This window comes from Heloderma suspectum, chromosome 6, assembly GCF_057233095.1.
Source record: "Heloderma suspectum isolate Gila_16-S chromosome 6, 16-S_ref, whole genome shotgun sequence".
Classification (NCBI taxonomy): domain Eukaryota; kingdom Metazoa; phylum Chordata; class Lepidosauria; order Squamata; family Helodermatidae; genus Heloderma; species Heloderma suspectum.
Genome location: NC_139463.1, coordinates 12,572,472 through 12,594,721, shown reverse-complemented (window position 1 = coordinate 12,594,721; position 22,250 = coordinate 12,572,472). Strand labels below are relative to the sequence as shown.

At 47.5% G+C, this 22,250-nt stretch overlaps 1 protein-coding gene across 3 annotated transcripts in view; it reads left to right on the top strand.

The window, feature by feature from the left end:
- The window catches only part of LOC146340474 (beta-galactosidase-1-like protein 2), an 85,640-nt gene that overhangs the window by 53,663 nt on the left and 9,727 nt on the right, over positions 1 to 22,250 (top strand). For all 3 annotated transcript variants that reach the window (XM_084803619.1, XM_084803620.1, XM_084803621.1), the window contains exons 9-16: positions 5,722 to 5,806; positions 9,947 to 10,084; positions 11,538 to 11,618; positions 12,867 to 12,973; positions 15,930 to 16,076; positions 17,071 to 17,142; positions 18,313 to 18,391; positions 20,605 to 20,692. In XM_084803619.1, the coding sequence (XP_084659745.1) occupies positions 5,722 to 5,806; positions 9,947 to 10,084; positions 11,538 to 11,618; positions 12,867 to 12,973; positions 15,930 to 16,076; positions 17,071 to 17,142; positions 18,313 to 18,391; positions 20,605 to 20,692 (797 nt within the window). The remainder of the gene's footprint in view (positions 1 to 5,721; positions 5,807 to 9,946; positions 10,085 to 11,537; positions 11,619 to 12,866; positions 12,974 to 15,929; positions 16,077 to 17,070; positions 17,143 to 18,312; positions 18,392 to 20,604; positions 20,693 to 22,250) is intronic.

Below are 22,250 nucleotides of genomic sequence, written 5' to 3'. Positions count from 1 at the left end.
AGCCAATAGATTGTGCAGTTTCATTGAATTCTATGGAACCTTGAAAATTGAAAGCTTTCACTCTCAGCTGTCACGTGGTCGACACTGTAAACGCAGACAGGCTCCACAACGGGAGGACTGTGGGTTTTTCCTTCAGTGTAACGGCAGCCAGTGATCCCTGTAGTCTACAAGCCCTCTGGCCTGGCGTAGCCTGACCACAACACAGGAACCTGCAGGGTAGGATGGATGCTTTGGGGTGGTTTGGTCAGGTTGGTTTGGGACTTTTGTCAATGGGGGGAAAGTGTACACTTTTGGCAAATGAAAGGCACAGAAATTCGCACCTTCCCTGTTCAAATGAGCTGAAAAACAGGTTTAAAACGAAAACAGGAGTGACCCGAAACGAGTATCGAAGTGAATTTTGGAGAATTTAGGTGAGCTTGAAAATCGCTGGTTCTCCCATCCCTACAAGTGGCACACATCTGGAGGGTGCAAGGCTGGGGAAAGGCTGCTCTACCCCCTTCCTGGACAGTAGAGAGCCTTAAAGGGGCAGTACAGGAGGAAAATAAGTCAACTGGAATATAGTACATTCTTGGATCATGGCTCTCCTCCCCTTCTCAGCCATTTGGGCAACAGGAGGAGCCCGCACAGCAGACAAGCAGAGCACTGGCCTGTTGGGTTATGTCACAAAGCCATCAGCAAGGTGTGATTAAATCATTCCCCTTGCCTGAGCCGGATCTGCGGCATGAAGCCTGCATTTGTCTCTCCTTTTTTAGTGCTTAACATATTTGAGTGGCTGGTAATTCCTTTTCTAATACTGAACAATCGATGAAGCAATTAAGGGGAACAAGCCTTGGCAGGAGAAGGCCGGTCAATGTGGTTTCTGTTTTCTGGCAGGCGGGCCCTTCATCGCCTGCTTTGGTGTGTGATTGGGATGGTGGGACAGGGGAGGGGGAGACAGAGGAAGCAGGGAGGGCCCTTCCAAACCCTGAGGCTGACAAGCAAATTGTCTTTCACTACGGACTACTATTTAATTATTCCAGTACTAGTTCTCTCCGGTCCCGTAATTCCTGCCATTCCCAGTTCAGCTCAGTTTATTGTCTTAGCCATAGGCCATAGCAATCCTTGCCAAGACTGATCCACATGGGAAAAACCAATATGGTCCAGGAAGAGCACAGGTGCCTTAGCAACAGACCAGAGGCAGGCGGGCAGGAAGCAGGCTGGAGAAAAGCTGGACTAGCTGGAGGCATTGAGGAAGAACTGGGCAGCCTCCCCCTGCAATGAGTTGCTCAGCCAGAGAGAAGTTAGCAGAAATGCAAGTCGTTCATATCCCTCGCCATCGCCTGATTCCCCAGGCCAGGAGGATCACATAGACTATTGTGGCAAGCTGCTGGCTGGAGTAGCCTGCAGTTTCCTCCTCTGACCAGATGCATTGAACCAGTGCCCCATCCGCAGGGCTCTTGGTTCAGACCTCTCGGCACTTGACCCCTGTGCACACCAAAACCTCCAGCTGCCTGAAGCAGCTGTCCTTTCTCACAGTCTCCCAGGGCACCCCGTTCCAGCCTTCAGCAGCACGCAATTAACTCACAGAATTCACTCTCCCAAAATTTATTTACTTACTTACTTACTTTATTTATTTATTAATTATTGAATTTATATCCCGCCTTTTTTCCTCTTGCAAGGAACCCAAGGCGGCTTACATTATCCTCCTCCTCTCCATTGTATCCTCACAACAACAACCCTGTGAGGTAGTTTGGGCTGAGAGTCTGTGACTGGCCCAAAGTCACCCAGTGAGCTTCCATGGCCAAGTGGGGACTAGAACCCGGATCTCCCGGCTCCCAGTCCGTCACTCTCACCACTACACTACACTACACTGGGGTGGCCACTGGTTTTGGTGGCTTAAAAAAGTAATGATTAGGAACATCCATGGAGGCTTGGTCTGTCGATGGCTACTAGCCATCACAGCTAAGTGGAGGCTTTATGTTTAGAGGCCACATACTTCTGAATGGGGACAAAGAACCAAGAAAGGCCATTGCCTTTGTGCCCTGCTAGAGGCATTTGACTGCCTGCTGCTGGATTCAGAACGATGGACCTGGGTCTCTGCTCCAGCAAGATAGTTCTTAAGTTTTTATCATGCACCTGCATTATGGGTTTGCAGAGATTACCTTGGGTAGATGCGGGCTGCACACACATCCTGCTGCCTTTCTCACTGCTGCTTCTAGGTAGGCTTGTTGCAGGTTTGTAACATGCCACTTGCTTGCTTTCCTGGGATGAGAAGGAATTGGCTTTGGGGGAGCACACAAGTGGCAAATGAAGCTGAAGCAGAGTTGGCTATATAGCAGGCTGGGCAGTATTGCTGGCTGCATCTGCATCTCGAGAGACCCCGGTGCTCCCCTAGCTCTCTTTTAGCCTTAAAGCAGGCCTGCATGTCTGGTGATCCATTAAGCTGAGAGGAGCCCATCAGCCACATATTGTGGCTGGCTAGGTGCTTCACACACACCCTAAGGGGATATTTTGTAGTCCTGAGCAGTTTTATTGAGCCCCCTGGAGGGCCGCCACAGATGATTGCTGCTCAGCTTGGCTCACGGCTTGGGCAGGCCTACCGTACGGGCTTGATGGCTTCTCAAGGCATGCAGAAGTTGGAGAGACACACGCCTGTAGTCTGACAAGATGGCAGCATGGCCACCACTACCTCTTCCCTCGGGTTCTGGATTTGCAAGAGGGGGTTCTTGGGTGGGGGTTCTTGGCCACAGTTGCCAAGTGGGTAGGAGGACAGCAGGAGCAAACCTCGCCTGGGTTCCCAGCTGCAGGCAATGTGGCAGTGAAAATCAGCTTCAAGCACAGCTCAGTCCTGAGCCTCTCTCCTTCCTGTAAAGATTAATTATAGTCAGCAGTCTTGGAAAGCTGGGAGATCTCATCCATGAGGGTTATGTAGAAGAGGATGGTGGTGTGTGTGTGCGTGAGAGAGAGAGAAAGAGAGAGAGAGAAAGTCTTGAACTAGTACTAAATATTCAAGGGATTATGGGGCTTTAGGACTAAATCTGCTGCATGTTGACTTTGGTATATGCGCGTGTGTGTGGTTGGATGTTTTTGCTGTGTAATCAGTGTTTTTTCCCCCCTTTTCTTTGTCAAACCAGACAGAGCCAAGGCTCCTATTATTTGCCTTAAGTCTGTCTTGTTGAGTTGAGTGTGGCTCTTGGATTTAATATTAACAAAAGTAAAACCAGTATAATATGCTACTGTGCAGTAGTAAAACCACAAAATAAAAGCAGTGGGGCCAGCGAACAGAACAGTAGCTAAAAACCAAGAAAAGGGTCTCCAATACTGTTTTAAAAGATGGGAAAACTGCACAGACTTTGTCCGCTGCCTAAAATAATAACAAGGGTGCCACCAGGCAAACATGTCGAGGGAGAAAATTCTGGAATTTGGGTGCCACCATAGAAAAGGCCCCGTCTCCCCACTAGCCACCTGCTTAACATCCCTATGACCAGTATATTGCATGAAGTGCATTTCAGGTGTTTAACTCTTTGGAATTAGCCGCTTCTGGTAGATAGTGTGGCCTTTATGCAAATATCTGCTTTGCTGCCCCTATAGCTGTGAATGCTCTGACTCCCAACAAAGAGATCTCTAAAGCAGACATTCTCAGGCTGTATTCCTGGGGAGCCAGGCTTCTAGGAAGGGCGATAGTTTAGTAACAGAGCGCATGCTTTGCATGCAAAAGGTCCTAGGCTTAATTCCTGGTATCTCCAGGTAGGGCTGAGAAAGACTGCTGTCTGAAACCTTGGAGAGTCTGCCAATCATCGTAGACCAACCATTTCCCAGCCTACTCCTTGTGCATTGGCCAGAGAACCAAGGGTCAGTGGGAGGCTGTGTCCCACCCCTCCCAGAATAAACATTACGGCAAGGGGGAGACCAGCCTAGTCCCCTGCACTGGCCAGAGAAGTAACAGCTGTAGGGAGCTTGTTTCACCCTTCACTGCCAGAAAGAACACGTATAAGAACTCTGAAACTAAGAACTGGTGCCTTAGTTCCCCGCCTCCCCCTCTCATCCCTCCCCATCCCTTTTCCTTTTGGGATGTGTCTTTTAGATTGTAAACCTGAGGGCAGGGACTGTCTCATTATTAATCTTCGTAAGTTACTTTGGGAGGCTTTTATAGTGCGTGGGGATGATGGGAGTTGTAGTCTGAAACATCTGGAGGGCATCAGGTTCGGGAAGACCGCTGTGGACAATATTGGTCTAGCTGGATGAATGGTCTGACTTGGTATAAGTCGGCTTCCGATGTTCTCAGTGGCTCTTGGATGAGAAGATCGGTAATTGGGGACTAGGGATGTACAAAAGTCACTTACCTTTCCGCGGACTATGTTTATGGTGGGGGGGGGAGGCGTTCCGTCCCTCCCCCGGAATCCTCGACAGCGGGGGGAGGCGCTCCATTCCTCCCCCCCAGAATCCTCGACCGGCCAGCGGTGCTCCGCGGTGGCTCTGCGGAGCACCTGGCCAGGCCCAGGCCAGAGCCGTCCACAGCCGGATTTCCAGCCACGGAGGGCTCTGGGTAAAAAAAAACCAACAACAAACTGCGTACGCAAATGGCGGCAGCTATGGCCGCCGCCATTTGCGTTCCTTATTTTTGGCTGTCTTAGTCTACGTAAATATTTACGTAGACTATAACGGCGAAAATAAAGGGGAACGCAAATAGCACCCGCTACGCTATTTGCGTTCCCCTTTATTTTCACCGTAATAATCTATGTAAATATTTATGTAGACTAAGACAGCCAAAAATAAGGAACGCAAATGGCAGCGGCCGTAGACGCCGCCATTTGCGTACGCGTTTTTTTTTTTTTTTAGCCTACTGTGATAGGCTACGTAAATACTTACGTAGCCTGTCACGGCCTCCGCAGGGATGCAAAAGGCGTCCCTGCGTTAGCCGTGATAGGCTATGTATGTATTTACATAGCCTATCATGGCATGAAAGAAGAAGCGAATGGCAGCCGCAGGGCGGCTGCCATTCGCAAGTCGGTGCCGATGGGAGCAGGTAAGTGCTCCGTTTCACGCGGTTTTTGTGGGGTGGGGTGGGGCGGGGGCTTCGTCCTGCCCGACTTTCGTGGGTTGGGGGAGGCGGGGGCTTCATTCCGCGATGGATTTCAGGCGGCCGAATGCCCTTGCATTCGGCCTCACCAAGATCCGTCGTGGAATTCTCTGACATCCCTATCGGGGATAAGGGCCCTAAAGAGCAGCTTGGCGGCGGCGGCTGCAGCTCCAGAAGATCCAGATGGGGTAACAGTGGGGCATGCTAGGCCAGTGCTTTGAAGTTCTGTAAAATGCCCGCACACCCTATAAGGTGCCCCTGAATCCTCTGCAGCACTCAGCAGTTCCACAGGAGCTGTTCAGAAGTTCTTCAGCAGGCAAGCATTTGCTGAGGGAAAAGAGTTTGGGAAAACTCCTTTTCCAAAGGATGCATACTCCTACACCACTGGCTATTGGAGCAGTAGCTCAGGGGTACAGCATGCAGGAGGTTCCAGCATCTCCAGTTAAAGGATCTTGGGTGGCAGGGCTGGGAAAGATCAGGGCTTGCAGCACTGGAAAACCACCGTGGGCTGAGCAGACAGTACTGGTTTAGTTGGGCCATGAGGCGATTTCATCGCATGCCACACTCCTTCCCTCGTTGGTTTTCTCTTCCTTTCAAATTAGAGGCAAATCTGCACTTGCTAGATTTTACCCAGCCAGTTCTTGTGTTTCGCCTTTTAACAGCACGACATGCCGAAGATGGTGATGGAATACTGGACTGGATGGTTTGATAGTTGGGGAGGACCTCATAATGTGTTTGACGCTGACGGTAAGTCACTGTTCTGCCTTGCTCACTGGTGCTTCTGCTCCTCCTCCTCTTATATGTCTTCTGTACTGCTCCCCCCCACACACCTGTCAGTGACCCTCCCTACCTGTCCATCCCAGGTATCTTTCCTAGCTCCAAACTAGCAGCAGCAGGATAGGTTTGCAGGCACAGCCTCCACAGCACTGCCCCAGGTTAACAGAGGCCATATTTGCATATATTTTAAATGTGTTAACAGCTTGACCTCCTGAGCTGAAGTGGGTGACTACACGTAATACAGGGCCTTCTTGGTAGTGGTGCCTCAGGCGTGGGCCTCCCTTCCCATATCTGTTTGCCACACACTGAATCTCATGAGTTTTAGGCACCAGGGGGGTGGGGGGGATAGTTTTATTTTTTAATGGTTTTGGATGGCTCTTAATGCTTCAGCAAAGGAGATCGTTACCTTGTCGTGGTGCTGGAGCTGGAGCACCTCAGTGATGTCATGAGCTAAACAGTGAAGGGACACCCGAGACGGGAAGGTTATGGCAGAGAGGTCAGACTAAATACGATCCTTGGGGAAGGAAACGGCAACCCACCCCAGTATTCTTGCCATGAAAACTAAATGGATCAGTACAACCAGAGATGTGTCGGTATACTATTGGAAGATGGGACTCCCTACTGGGGAGGAACAGAGGATAAGTTCAACTAGCCCCAGATGTGATGACGCAGCTAGCTCAAAGCTGAAAGGACGGCTAGCAGCCGATGGTGCTGGTGGTGAACGACGAATCCCATGTTCTGAAGATCAACACACCATAGGAACCTGGAATGTAAGATCTATGAGCCAGGGCAAATTGGATGTGGTTATTGGGGAGATGTCAAGATTAAATATAGACATTTTGGGTGTCAGTGAACTGAAATGGACTGGAATGGGCCACTTCACATCAAATGGCCACCAGATCTACTACTGTGGACAAGAGGACCACAGAAGAAATGGAGTAGCCTTCTTAATTAATAATAAAGTGGCTAAAGCAGTGCTTGGATACAATCCAAAAAATGACAGAATGATCTCAATTTGAATTCAGGGTAAGCCATTTAACATCACAGTGATCCAAATATACGCCCCAACCACAGATGCTGAAGAAGCAGAAGTAGATCAGTTCTATGAGGATCTGCAGCACCTACTGGATAGTACGCCAAAAAAAGATGTTATTTTCATTACAGGAGACTGGAATGCTAAGGTGGGTAGTCAAACGACACCTAGAATTACAGGCAAGCATGGTCTGGGAGAACAAAATGAAGCAGGACATAGGCTGATAGAATCTTGCCAAGACAACTCACTGTGCATAACAAACACTCTCTTCCAACAACCTAAAAGACGACTTTATACATGGACTTCACCAGACGGTCGACACCGAAATCAGATTGACTACATCCTTTGTAGCCAAAGGTGGTGGACATCTATGCAGTCGGTAAAAACAAGACCTGGAGCTGATTGTAGTTCAGATCACGAACTTCTTATTGCACAATTTAGAATTAGACTAAAGAGAATAGGGAAGACCCACAGATCAGTTAGATATGAGCTCACTAATATTCCTCATGTATATGCAGTGGAGGTGAAGAATAGATTTAAGGGACTAGATTTAGTAGATAGGGTCCTGAAAGAACTATGGACAGAAGTTTGCGACATTGTTCAGGAGGCGGCAACAAAAAACGTCCCAAAGAAAAAGAAAACCAAGAAGGCAAGATGTCTGTCTGCTGAGACACTGGAAGCAGCCCAAGAAAGAAGGAAAGCAAAAGGCAACAGTGATCGGGGGAGATATGCCCAATTAAATGCAAAATTCCAGAGGTTAGCCAGAAGAGATAAGGAATTATTTTTAAACAAGCAATGTGAAGAAGCGGAAGAAGATAATAGAATAGGAAGGACAAGAGACCTCTTCCAGAAAATTAGAAACATCGGAGGTAAATTCCAGGCAAAAATGGGTATGATCAAAAACAAAGATGGCAAGGACCTAACAGAAGCAGAAGAGATCGAGAAAAGGTGGCAAGCATATACAGAAGATCTGTATAGGAAGGATAATAATATCGGGGATAGATTTGATGGTGTGGTCAGTGAGCTAGAGCCAGACATCCTGAAGAGTGAGGTGGAATGGGCCTTAAGAAGCATTGCTAATAACAAGGCAGCAGGAGATGACGGTATCCCAGCTGAACTGTTTAAAATCTTGCAAGATGATGCTGTCAAGGTGATGCATGCCATATGCCAGCAAATTTGGAAAACACAAGAATGGCCAACAGATTGGAAAAAATCAATTTATATCCCCATACCAAAAAAGGGAAGCACCAAAGAATGTTCAAATTATCGAACAGTGGCCCTTATTTCACATGCCAGTAAGGTAATGCTCAAGATCTTGCAAGGTAGACTCCAGCAATTCATGGAACGAGAATTGCCAGATGTACAAGCTGGGTTTAGAAAAGGCAGAGGAACTAGAGACCAAATTGCCAATATCCACTGGATAATGGAGAAAGCCAGGGAGTTTCAGAAAACATCTATTTCTGTTTTATTGACTATTCTAAAGCCTTTGACTGTGTGGATCATCACAAATTGTGGCAAGTTCTTGGTGATATGGGGATACCAAGTCATCTTGTCTGCCTTCTGAGGAATCTGTATAACGACCAAGTAGCAACGGTAAGAACAGACCATGGAACAACGGACTGGTTTAAGATTGGGAAAGGATTATGGCAGGGTTGCATACTCTCACCCTACCTATTCAACCTGTACGCAGAACACATCATGCGACGTGCTGGGCTTGATGGAGCCAAGGCTGGAGTTAAAATCGCTGGGAGAAACATTAACAATCTCCGATATGCAGATGATACCACTTTCATGGCTGAAAGCAAGGAGGAGCTGAGGAACCTGATGATGAAGGTGAAAGAAGAAAGTGCAAAAGCTGGATTGCAGTTAAACCTCAAAAAAAACCAAGATTGTGGCAACCAGCTTGATTGATAACTGGCAAATAGAGGGAGAAACCGTGGAGGCAGTGACAGACTTTGTCTTTCTAGGCGCAAAGATTACTGAAGATGCTGACTGCAGCCAGGAAATCAGAAGACGTTTACTTCTTGGGAGGAGAGCAATGACAAATCTGGATAAAATAGTGAAGAGCAGAGACATCACACTGACAACAAAGGTCCACATAGTTAAAGCAGAGGTATTCCCCGTAGTAACCTATGGCTGCGAGAGCTGGACCATAAGGAAGGCTGAGCGAAGAAAGATAGATGCTTTTGAACTGTGGTGCTGGAGGAAAATTCTGAGAGTGCCTTGGACTGCAAGAAGATCCAACCAGGCCATACTCCAGGAAATAAAGCTAGACTGCTCACTTGAGGGAATGATATGAAAGGCAAAACTGAAGTACTTTGGCCACATCATGAGAAGACAGGATACCCTGGAGAAGATGCTGATGCTAGGGAAAGTGGAAGGCAAAAGGAAGAGGAGCCGACCAAGGGCAAGGTGGATGGATGATATTCTGGAGGTGACGGACTCGACCTTGGGGGAGCTGGGGGTGGCGACAGCTGACAGGAAGCTCTGGCGTGGGCTGGTCCATGAAGTCACGAAGAGTCGGAAGTGACTGACTGAATAAACAACAATGGCTCTTAATGACTCCTGAGCTTTTGCCTCTACTTTTAAATTGTTATGAGCAGCCATTTTATTTATTTATTTATTTCTATACTGCCCAGTAGCTGAAGCACTCTGTTCTGTTTTGTTGTTCTGTGTTTTAGTTTGTTTAATGCAATGTTACAAGACCCTTGCATTGAAAGGTGAGTAAAAATGCCTTAATAAAATAACATTTTAGTTTTTATACAGCTGCTCAAAGTAAGCAGAGAAGGTAAGATCTTTTCCCAAGAGGAACTGGTGGTTTTTCGGTTTTGTTTGCTGTAGGAATTTGGTTTTTGCCAAGTAAGGACAAAACACTGAATGCAAAGTAAGCACTGGAAATCATTCAGTGAGACAGATTGTTGGGCCTGCATTGGGGGTCACCTGGCAGTGTCACATAGCAAACTGGGAATCCCCTGCTGCAAATGTCTGCATGGGCTCCCATTGTTCGTTGTGCGGTTACACGTCACAGAGTGACTGCTGGCACTGAGGCACTCTAAATCCTTCGCTTCCCTGTGCAGAAATGGTGGGAACGGTCGAAGAGGTCATCAAGATGGGAGCATCCATCAATCTCTACATGTTCCATGGAGGCACAAACTTCGGCTTTTTGAATGGCGCGCTGCATTTTGAGGAGTACAAGCCAACCATCTCCAGCTATGGTAAGGTTACATTGGCCGGCTTGGACCAGCTTGTGAGGGACACTGGGGCTTCCTCCTCTGGCAAAGGCAGAAGAGTCGGGGTAGTTAGACTGGGGTGAGCATGAGCTGTGCTGGTTGAAATGATGGGATTTGTAGTCCAACACATCTGGAGGGCACCAGTTTGCTGAAGGCTGGGTTTGTGTGTCAGACTAGGACTGAGATGGCCCAGGTTCAGATCCCCCACCTAAACTTTGGGCCAGTTACTTCCTCTCGGCCTAATCTACCTCACAGGGTTGTGGTAAGGATGAAAAATGGAAGTTGGGATGATGTGTCCTGTCTTGAGCTCCTTGAGGAAAAGCTGGATATAAATGTAATAAGTGAACAGATGTATTCTCTGCATGCATACCTCCTGCAGACCTACTATAAAGAGCTTTAGGATGGCTTAGGTCAGGAGGAAACATGCAGCTACCGGGGGGGTGGGGAGGCTCCAGGGATCAGTTCTTCCCTCCCTGCAACCCTGGGATATTATTCAATAAATTAAATGATTTTAAATATATTGAACAACTTGCGTTTAGCTACCGGGGGTGGCAGGGTGGGCTGCTGTTACGTATTGACTTAAGATGCTTTGCCCCAAACCGGGTAAAATTCGGTCCACAGGTCTGGAAGGAGGGGGAGGAGGGGGCAAGAAGTGGAATACTCTTGACGCTCTGGCCCATCCAAAGAAAGCCCTGTTCTCCAAGCTCTGTTCCTTGATCATGGAACAGACTTTAGCCCAGGAGGATTCCTGTAAAAGTCTTGGTGGGGAACACCTAATTTCTCTTTTTTTAAAACACAGAACAAAAAAATGTCTCTGCTTTAAATAAATAAGCCCACCCCATGGGGTAGGGCCATTGTTTAAGGGCAGAGCCCTTGCTTGGCATGCAAAAGGGTCTGGGGTGACAGGGCTGGAAAAGACTTCTAGTCCTCACTGCTTCTTGGAGGGGCAGTTCTGGGCTAGCTGGACCAAAGATCTGACCACATCTAAGTCAGCTTCATACGCTCAGGTTTTTATTTTTCCCAAAGGGCTTTTCTGGACTGATTTTTGTCATCTGAATGGAAATTCCCAGGCCACCAACTTTCCTTACCAGACACTGAACACAGGAAACTGCCTAATACCAGTTCAGACTATTCCTTCACCTAGCCCACTATTGTCTGCTTTGGCTAGCTGTGACAGCTCGCCAGGACCTTTGGCAGAAGTCTTACCCCCATCTTTTTAAGAGACGTGCCAGGGAGTGAACCTGGGACCTCTGCCTCTGTATGCAAAGCATGCTCCTCCCCTGAGAGTCAATCTATGGGTTTCAGTCCCCCCCCCCCCGTCTTGCAGTGATTTCAATGACATGTAGAAAAAAGCAGTCTGAGAGTGCCTCCTAAACATTTCTTTTGCACCAGGTTCCCCACCACCACCACCCTTGACAGCTCCACCCTTTTTTTCCAGACTACGATGCTGTGCTGACTGAATCTGGAGACTACACCTCCAAGTTCCTCAAACTGCGCCAGCTTTTCGCCAAAGTCGTGGGTAATTATATGGACACAGCCAGCAGAGGCCTCTCTGCCACCTCTTAAGCACCAGCCAGTGGCCCATGTGCAAAAAGCTTCAAAATGGGCTTACCGGTGTGTGTGCCGTACATCTGCTGCACTCCGTGTAGCTATATCCTGTTGATGAGCAGGGAGCGCCTCTGAAGCGTAAGGAGGGGACAAAGGGAGGCCATCCGTCTTGCTATGGAAATGGCCCTTCAGCTGACTTCACAGCAGTAGCTAAAGGTGTGTGTGCTAATAACAGCACCTGGCTGCTGGGGAAGGTTCCGTGCCAGCAAACTTAAAACAAATGCAAATCGGAAAGAGGGAAACTCTTTGCATATTCCCCCCCTCCTTCTTAGTTAGTGCTGAACTGAAAATACTTACTTCATAATGGGCAGCATTCAGTGCTGGCCATCCGCAGGCGGGGCCCACTGCTGCTTCTGTTCCGTGAGTGGCCAGCCCCACTGATTCCATTGTTCAACCGGCCCCCACTGCTTGTGCGAGCTGCACTGACCTTTCCCCATCCAGAAACAAGCATTTCCGCTTGTTACGCGTTGCCCCCAGAAGCACTGATCTCTGTGGCGCGAGTGGTGGGTGCCTCTTGCGGAATGGAATTGGCAAGGCTGGCCACTCGTGGGTGGTCACCGTTGGATTCTGCCCCTTATGATAATTTGGGGGAGTGTTCATTTTTTTAAAAGCACTTTCCATTTGGGGGCATTTTTTTACATGCATATGTGCTGTTTTGATGTTGTTCAGCACCCTTTTGCTCCTCTGACTGTTGCTTCTGCTTGCTGCCATTTTCATTTTTCTTCTTTTCTACCCTCGGTGTTCCTTGCTTCATTTGCCCTCCCTGCCCTTTAATTTGATTGCCTGCAGTGAGCCCATGTGCCTTTTGCTAGTGATGGCAAAATTATAGGTACTGCTTTTGATCTGATGGCACCATGGATGCCTGTAAACAAAGGCATGTGGGTCTACACAGTCTATTGGATTAAACTGTAGTGAGGGCAATTGAGGCCAAAGGCGATTGAAGGCAAATGGCACAGTGTGCATAGACGGGAAACAAAAGGATTCTGGACAGCATCAAGACAACACAAATGTTTCAAGCTGTTTTTATGCTAATTAGTCCAGGTAGGTCAAATAGGCTGATTTCAAGCCAGTAGCAATTTCGTGCAGCCCTAGACTTGAGAAGCCACCCAGCTCATACAACATCTGACTAAGGACATTATTTCTTTCCTTTTTTTTAAAGGGAACTTGCAGCCTTTGCCTCCTTTAGTTTTAAATAAGGCCTCGTACGCGGCCATCCTGATGCAGCAGTATATCTCCTTATGGGACGTGCTGCCATCTCTGATTGAGGTAAGTACTGCACTACTCTGGAGAGGTTAGTGGGTTCTTTTTTTCCAGGTTTTGGTGGTGGGGAATTAATCCAGAACTAAGGCCCCATTTAACATGAAAGGTCTCAGAATTAACATTTTGTGCTGGTTTGCATGACATGAGGGTGATTAATAAGCTATGCTGGCTGTTAACCACCCCTGTGTGTGCCGGTCACGTGCCACCCGATTTACCTAATTACTGTTGTTGGACACAGGTTGTTGTGACTTCTGAACCCAGCGAGGGTGAGTGGCTGAAGTGAGTAACAAACCACCCAGAACCCATGGCCTGTTCTAGGGTTGCTGGGTGGTTTGTTAACCACTCCAACCACCCACACTGTCCGGGTTCGGACACCATAACAAGCCATGCCTGGTAATGGTAATTTGGTAAATTGTGCGACATGTGACCATCATGCGTGGGGATGGCTAATAAGCCACCGTGGCCTAATAACCACCCTGGTGTCATGCGAACCCAGTCAGTATGCATACATGGACATCTCTGGCCTTCCAGACGGATGTGATTCCACAGTGCAGTGTAGTTCAGACTATACGGAAAGGTCTTCCTTCCAACAGGGAAGAGGCTTGGGATCAGTTCACTACATGCATGCTTAGAACTTGTCAGTTGTAACATTGAGTGATATAAGTGTGTGTTTGCATATATGCACGCGAGTAATATATGCATGTGAGTCACGGCTTGATGTAACAGTTAAACTTGCATGTGTGAACCAGTCCTGAATCCTTTTGCTCTTGGTACCTTTCCACACACTCTGAACTACACAGACACATCAGTGAACGCGAGTTGGTAAAGGATGTCTCAAGCCTTTGATCACTGACTGAGCACAGGATTGGGGGTTGGGGAGAACACAGCCCTATTCACAGCCTGTTACGAGCAGGGCTGTGCTTGCCTTGCTCCTGTGAGCCCCTTCCCTTGCCCCAATGCTGCCTAGAAAGTTAAATTGGGGCACAGGGAAGGTGGATGTAGCAGAGGCGGCTTCAGGTGCTCACTTAGTAGGGACCCACGAGCATCCTTCTCTTCACTCTCAAAAGGGGATGAGCCTTTGCAAGTGTTAGAATCATAGAAAAGTGGGTTTGGAAGGGGCCTACAAGAACATTGAGTCCAACTCCCTGCCCAATGCAGGAATCCAAGTCAGAGCATCCCTGACAGATGGCTGTCCAGCCTAGTCTTGAATGCCTCCAGTGTGGGAGAGCCCACCACCTCCCCAGGTAATTGGTTCCATTGTCGTATTGCTCTAACAGTCAGGAAGCTTTTCCTGATGTTCAGCCGGAATCTGGCTTCCTGTAACTTGAGCCTCTGATTCCATGTCCTGCACTCTGGGATGATCGAGAAGAGATCCTGGCCTTCCTCTCTGTGACAACCTTTCAAGTACTTGAAGAGCGCTATCCTATCTCCCCTCAGTCTTCTCTTCTCAAGGCTAAACATGCCCAGTTCTTTCAGTCTCTCTTCACAGGGCTTTGTTTCCAGTCCCCTGATCATCTTTGTTGCCCTCCTCTGAACCCTCTCCAGCATCCTTCTTAAAGTGTGGTGCCCAGAATGGGACACAGTACTCCAGGTGAGGCCTAACCAGTGCTGAGTAGAGGGGAACTAGTACTTCCCAGGATTTGGAAGCTATACTTCTATTAATGCAGTGCAAAATAGCATTTTTCAGAGCCGCGGTGGCTTAGTGGTTAAGACACTGAACTGCAGACCGGAAGGTCGGTAGGACAGCAGTTCGAGACCCGAGTGCCGCGTGACGGAGTGAGCTCCCGTCTTCAGTCCCAGCTCCTGCCAACCTAGCAGTTCGAAAGCAAGAAATTGCAAGTAGATGAATAGGTACCGCTTCGGCGGGAAAGGTAACAGCATTCCGTGCACCTCGGTGTTCAGTCATGCCGGCCACATGACCACGGAAGCATCTTCGGACAGCGCTGGCTGTTCAGCTTAGAAATGGAGATGAGCACCACACCCTAGAGTCGGACACGACTGGTTGGGGACACCTTTAGCTTTTACCTTTTAAAATAGCATTTGCCTTGCAAAGTGCCCGTCTCTGCTGCTGCCACCACCTCACACTTCTGTAAGGCAGCCCAGAAACATGGGGAAGGTGGAGGCAGCAGCTTCCTGGTCCCTGCCAGAGATCTCTTCCCATCAGGTACTCTACTGGGACTGCCAGTCCCACCGTCATGTGTGGGAGAAATGATACTTTGTGTGAGATTCTCACTGAGGAGAAGACTCCCGAGAGGTTTTGTTTTCTTGGTGAGGATGCTGGGATGCGCAGTCCCAGGCCAGTGGAGATGGGTACTTTGCGAGCGTTCACTTAGAACACTCACAAAGGCTCGATCCTTTCAGGGGTGAGCAGAATGATGCTTTTGAGTCCCTACTAGCTGTGAGGCTGTTTGTGCAAAGTTTAGAAAGAACGTTCATTTTCTAGCTCTTGCCATCCTGAGCTTGGAACTCACCCAGTCTTTCAGAAGAGAGAACCAGGTCTCTTGTTTTACATCGTGTGAATAAGGAGTCCATGGTACAACCCTCTTCAGATATGCCTGTTCATTGCTTGAGGACTAGCAGCAAAGGATGGTGTGCATGTGTGAACAGGCCACTGCAAACACTACAGAAAGAACTTCTTTTGTATCCACATCTCCTCAAACACAGTACTCCTGTTTCATACTTTGGGCCGCAAGTCTTCAAGTGACAAGGGAGAGAGGGGTGAGTGTATGTGTGTGCATGCCAGTCATCGTTCAAGTATTTGGTTTGATTTGTCAGTTATCTGAGCATGTGAGCCAAGCAAATGGAGTGGTCCATTTCAATTTTGACTGCTCTCCCCTCTCCCAGGAATGGGGCGCTATAAGGCTGCAAATCTATGCACACTTACTTGAGAGTAATTCCCATTGAGCTGAGTGAGTAAACATGCTTAGGATCCTGTTGTGAGTTTGTGATTTCTGCTTCACAGCCCATCAAGTCGGAGCAACCCATTAACATGGAGAACCTCCCGGTGAACGGTGGTAACGGGCAGGCCTTTGGATATACACTCTACGAGGCTGTCATACCTGGTGGAGGAAAACTGCATTCACGAGACCACGTCCGGGACAGAGCACAGGTGGTGACCATAGTACAGTTTGCTTAACAGCTTATCCTGTGGGTCAGGGAGGGGAAAAGATTCTGACTTCATCTTTGTTAACCTAGCAACTCTTAAGGTCACCACTGGATCGAGGTGACTCTCTTGGAGTAAAGATGTGCTGAACCACTGATGTCCTGCTGGCTTTGCACGCATGGCTCCCTCCATTCTGTGTAGAAGCTAGGCTTACATCAGCATGTGAATGCCATCATTTTAACAGATCTAAACTGATTGCATCCTCATGCTGTTGCTGCACAGCCACTGCACAGAAGGCATGAATGTAAGGACAGGTGTAGCGGATCAGACCGAGGACCATCTGGTCCAACAGTCTGTTTCCAAGTAGTGGCCATCCAGATAGCGCAGAAGACACAGTTTATGAAGATAAACTTCACAAACATGGCTCCTGAAGACAGCACCCTTTTCTTGTGCTTTGTCCCCAGATTCTGGGGACAAATATACCTTGCCTTTGAATGCAGAGGCTCCATTTAGGTATCATAGTTAGCAGGTGTCGGTAGACCTATCCACCATGAATTTGTCAACACCCTTTTTAAAAAAGCCATCCTTCAACTCCTGAGGAAACCCAAGATGCCTCGGAGCATAGTTTGGAAAGCACCATCTATGTATGTTTTTAAAACAAAGGATATTGTTTAATGATTCAGAGGGATGCTGTGAATGGTAAAAAAAATAATATTTGTCCTCTTTGATGGATGGCCTTGGATAGATGTAGCCATCTAGATGTAACTATTGATGCCGGATAATCTGGATTCTTTATTTAAAAAAAAATCTTCTCTCTGTAAATGCTGCTGTTAAAATGATTATAATAATAAGCTTAGAGTCAATGCTTGGAAGAAGCACCAGCGATCCCAATTCATGTCTGGTAGTCCTGCTCCAGCCTCACTACAGCCCCTAAATTCTCCCCTAATCCTCTGGCTTTTTATGATTGACAAATGAGGCTCTGGCTGTTCCTTTCCTGCAGGTGTTTCTTAATACCCTGTATATTGGCTACCTTGATTACACCACGCAGGAATTGTCAATTCCTAATGGACAGGTAAGCAGTTGGGAGAATGCAGTGTGTGAGTTACCGGCAAAAGTGTCGTTTGTATCTTTTACCCAAATGTTCTCTGTGCCAAGGCATCTCTCTGCTGCCAGGTCGGTTCAGACTAGTGATGGATCAGGATCTGTGGCAGGAGGAGAAGCTGGAGTAAAACTAGATGTAACAAAAGCAAAAGATCCCCCTGAAACATGGTGTCCATGCAGTTAATCCTAAGCAACTTTCCTCAGAAGGAAGGCCCTCTGAGTTCACTGGGATGTACCCTCTAGTAACTGTGTTTAGGATTGCAGACTTAATCCAGCTAAACTCCACTGGCTACAATGTCCCCATCCCCAATTAACATCGCCCCCCCAAAACCAATTAGCAAAACACTTTGCTGGTCAATTTCCCGATTTCAGCCCATTAAAGGTTGCTGCCCAAGTCTAAATTCTATAGTGTCTGCTGCTGTGGCCCCCTCATTCTAGTCTCTAAATGTGAAGACAGGTTTAATATAAGAGAGACCACAGCGCGATCCATAGCTGCAGGTGTGGGCCCGCCGTTGTAAGTGCTGAAAAAACTGGTGTGTGTACCAGCTCAGCCATCAGTCATGCAAGTCCCTTGTGCTTCAGACAGGCTGTCCACCTTCTTTTTTAATTTTTTAAAAACACTGCATGAACATTCATATACTGATCCCTTCACTTGTTACCAGATTAGTGTGTTTTTTTGGTTTGTTTTAAAAAAAGGAAAATTGGGGTGGGGGTGGGGGTGGGGGATTGAGTCCAAAACTGCTCCACAAATTGGAGTTGAGAGAAGACATTTCTTAGCAATAACATGGTGGCCAAAACCACTCCGTGCCGTGCACAGACAGCTTATGTCTTAAGCTTCCAGAATTTTATTGCTCAGTCCTGGAGCTCAATAGGTATGGTAGGGTGAAGATAGATGTAGTGCTTTACGTTCATTAGGGTGAAGGCAAATATAAAATTTTTAGTGCAGTGAGACAGCTCTTGAATACCCCCAGTAAGATCAATCCAATATTAACATCTGTCTTCACTCTAAGCTGCAGAAAACCATCTGGTGCTGTCCCCTCTCTAGAGTAATTTAGCTGGCTTTGCTCCTTGCCCATATTTCTTCTTATCTCTCTACCTACTTTTTCTTGGATTCCACTCTGTCCTTTTCCATTCCATACAGGGATACAGGCAACTTCGACTCCTAGTAGAGAACTGTGGGCGAGTCAACTATGGGCGTAAATTGAATGATCAGCGGAAAGGTGGGCTATGCTATTTTCTGCCATCATTACTTTAACACAAAAGAATCATGTTTACAGCAGCATTTCACAATACTTTTCCCCTCACAAATAGTTAATAAGCAGGGCTCTGTTTTACTCCATGCTAAAAAAAAAACCCCTAAAGCATTAAATTCTGTATCCAGGCAATCTCAAAGCTGAATCTTGCGCCCTGCCCTAAATGAAGCGAATAATTCATGCATATTTGCATAATTTCTCTTAATTTGCATAATTTATTCTGCTCATGCTAGTCATAAGGGAGTAGCAAGAAGCGTTCAAACCCTGTCCCCAGCCACTGGAAATCTTATTCTACCCGCTCTCTGGCTTCTGAGGTTTCAGCAAATGTTGCCCACATGCCTTCAATATCTTTGTGTTCATAAGGGCTAGAAACTCTCATTAAAAATAAATAACAGGGCTGAAATGTTTAGCAAGCTGAATGCTATGCGTGATATAACATTCTGCACTTTTCCTGCACTTTATCAGAATGCCAGCATACAGTGACCCTTCTCATACTGTAACTACCTGACGGTAATGATAATGGCACCGATTGCCTCATCGTGGCTTGTGAAGTAGGTCATGATTTGTGGAGTTTACAGACAGAGAACTGAGGCCCAGCAATTATGATGCCCACAGCCACAGTTGGTCTCCATCTAACAGTGTTAGACAGGTTACAGAGCTTTTTTTTGCCATTCACTTGTGGATGTCTGTATGCTAAATATAGATAAAAGCAGCAATCAAAATAATTCAACCCTGAGAAATTGAATTACTCATAAAGTCAGACCAGGTACAACTTGCCCCCACTCCCAAACAGCAAATCAGAATTAACACTAAAATGACCTACCAAAGGCCCAGGTAAACAGGATAGATTTGGCTTGGCATCCAAGGCACCAGGCAGATGTCCCATGATAGGGTGTTCCACCACCAGGGCATCACCACAGAAAAGGCCCTTTCAAGGTTTGATTTGGCAGGCTTACCAGATCTGCTTTTTCACTGTTTCTGCTTTCATCACCCAACACTTGGTCAATGCTGTAGCTTTTGCAGCTGGCTATGAAAACTGATGCGTAGCAGTCCAGAGAATGGCAAGCCATACAGAGATGCTCACTTGGGGATTTTGGTACAGCTTGCATTGTGATGCCCAATTTGTTGTGATCTAATGTGAAGGTTGTTTGTGGCTCTTCTCAAGTGTTTTGCTACAATCCTGAGCCTGCTTTAGGCATGAAGCCCCTTGGTTGCCTTTTTGGATGATGTGGGTTGCCTTGAGGTGGGGAATGAATGTGTGGAAGATCCATTCTTGGAGCAGAGTGTTGTCTAACTCTGCTCCATCTTGAAAAGCAAGGAAACTTGGGATTATTTCTTTCTCTGCTACTGTCTTTATGAGTGATTTATGATTTATCTAGTTAGGCAAAGTTTAACCTGTTTTTCAGATTTGCACCCAAACTCCCTTTTTCCTCACCTCCATTTTCCCTGTCTGGGGCAATGGCTACACTTGCTCTCAAGCCCATATTTCTTCTGAGACTAATTTACTCTTTAGAGTGGCTTGGAGACTTCTGGAAGAGAGCAAGATCCCGGATTCAAAGAACTGTACAACTAGGTGCTCATGGCAAAGAGGGTTTGGCCTTGTACAGCAGCGTTCTCCCCCCACCGCCGCTGCCACCCCCCAACTGCCCATGCTGCATAGCAAACAGTTTTTGAAACCTGACAGAGTTTCTGAAGCAGTTTGAGATGTGGCAGAGCAATCTTGTTGTTTTAAAGGGCAGGAAAAATTGAAAATCCCCACTAGGGTATGCTCAAGTGTTTGGGTTAAAGTGGCACTGTGGATGCCAGCAGTGGCTCTGTGTTCTCTTTTTGATAGGTTAGCCAGTTGATCTGCTGCTTCTAAGAGAGGCATAATCCTGTGTACCAATAGCAGAACACAAAATCCAGCTTAGGTGCCAGCAATTATTCTCCAGCTGGGGAGTGTAAAAGACCATGGGAGTGTCTCTTGCTGTGTGGTTCATGCTCAGGCTGAAGCAAAAGAGCCCCCAAAGTAGGCATGAGCCCCCTCTCAATCTGTATGAACCTTGGGGACTGTCAGGTCCCTAATTCTCCCGTCGAGGAGGGCTGCTGCTCTCAGCCGCTCTCTGCTCCCTCTGCTTCCAAAGGCGATCCATCAGCCTCGCTGCAGCTCAGCCCAGCATTTACTCTTGTTTCTCTTGCAGGCTTAATTGGCGACATCTTTCTCAACAATTCCTCCTTGAGGAACTTCAAGATTTACAGCTTGGAGATGAAACCCAGCTTCATGGAAAGGTTTGCATGGTGTTATTTTTCCCCCTCCCTGTTGTAGTTATCTGTTTCTCTCTTTCCCTCATTTACAGCAAATGCTTTGGCAGAGGTACAAAACCTAGTTAGCAACTCCACCTGCCAGCAGGCCGGCATCTGGCAGAGGATCAGGCTGACAAATTCCAACCACCAGAGAGCTCAAGCGGAAACATGCAGAGCACTGTAGCTGCCGGTCCTGACTCATACCTGTACTTCAGTCTTTTCCCGTTTTCATTTGAGCCAATAAGCAAGCTTTGGCTGGGGGTTCTAGCATCCAGTGCCACCAAAGCTGTGAACACTCTGATGGGTAAAACATACATGCTGGAAGGACAGAACAGCGAGCAACACCTGTTGACCTGATCTCAACTTATTTGTGGGCCATTCAGGGAGAGGTGGTCGTTTTCAGTATGTGGTTCCCAAGCCCTTTCGGGGTCATGACCATTACCTTGAACTGGGCCTGGCAGCAAATAGGGAACCAACACAGCTGACACAGAACAGGTTGAATATAAGCGGGCCTTCTGTCAGGGGAAACATGCAGTTGCATTCTGGCAGGACACAGTGCAAGGTTGGTGAGCTGCAGTTCACTTGGTGGTTCGTATGTTGTTCAGGCCTTGCCTCGAAATTCCCTCTTTAAGAAGTCTCCTACTGGATTGGACCAAAGGTCCACCAAGTCCAGCATCCTGTTTCCCACACTAGCTAGCTGGATGCCTTTGGAAAGCAGGCAAGCAGGACTTAAAGGCAATAGCCCTCTCCGTCTGTGAACTGACTCTGTACACAGATATTCCAAATAGGCATTGTGGCCATAAGAATATAAGGAGAATCCTGATGGATTAGATCAAAGGTCCATCTAGGCCAGCCAGTCCGGTGCATCTAGGAAGCTTGCAAGCAGGGCGTGAAGGCAATGGCCCAGTTCGCACAGCACAACAACCCAGGTGTTTTAAAACCCTGATGGTTGTGTATGAGCATGCTGTACAATTGCTCCCGCTGCTAGAAGGGAGCAGCTAAACAATCCAAGGACAAGCGTCCCTGTGTTGCTTATCATGAAATACAGACCAGGAACTCTGGCTTCTCTTTCCCCCGACAAGCCAGAGAAATAACCCAACAACAAATGGTGCGTTGTCAACTTCCTAACTGTTAAGTTGTTCGCAGTTGCATTTGGCCAGAGAAAATGTGAGAAGGAAATGGGGGGATGGGGGGAGAGAGCTGCTGTGCAGAAAGAAAGCCAGATTAGCTGGTGGTGCGATTGCTTACCTGGTGCTGGCTATTAGTAAAGAAATATAATAAGGTGGAAATCTCTACGTGGGTGGCTGGACACATAGCACTGAAGCATGATTGTCCCGGGCTTAGCTGAATAAATGCAGCCACTATTCCTTCAGCTGCATCGGGCCCGTAATTCTCCCTGAATCAAAGGGGGTTTACCATCCCATGTGGCTGATGGCACATTCTAGGAAGGCTCTGTAACATTCAGTGCACCAGATCCTCTTCTGTAGACTCCCTTGATGATGCTTTTGCTGGAGAAATAAATACCAGGGAGTTCCGGCTCACA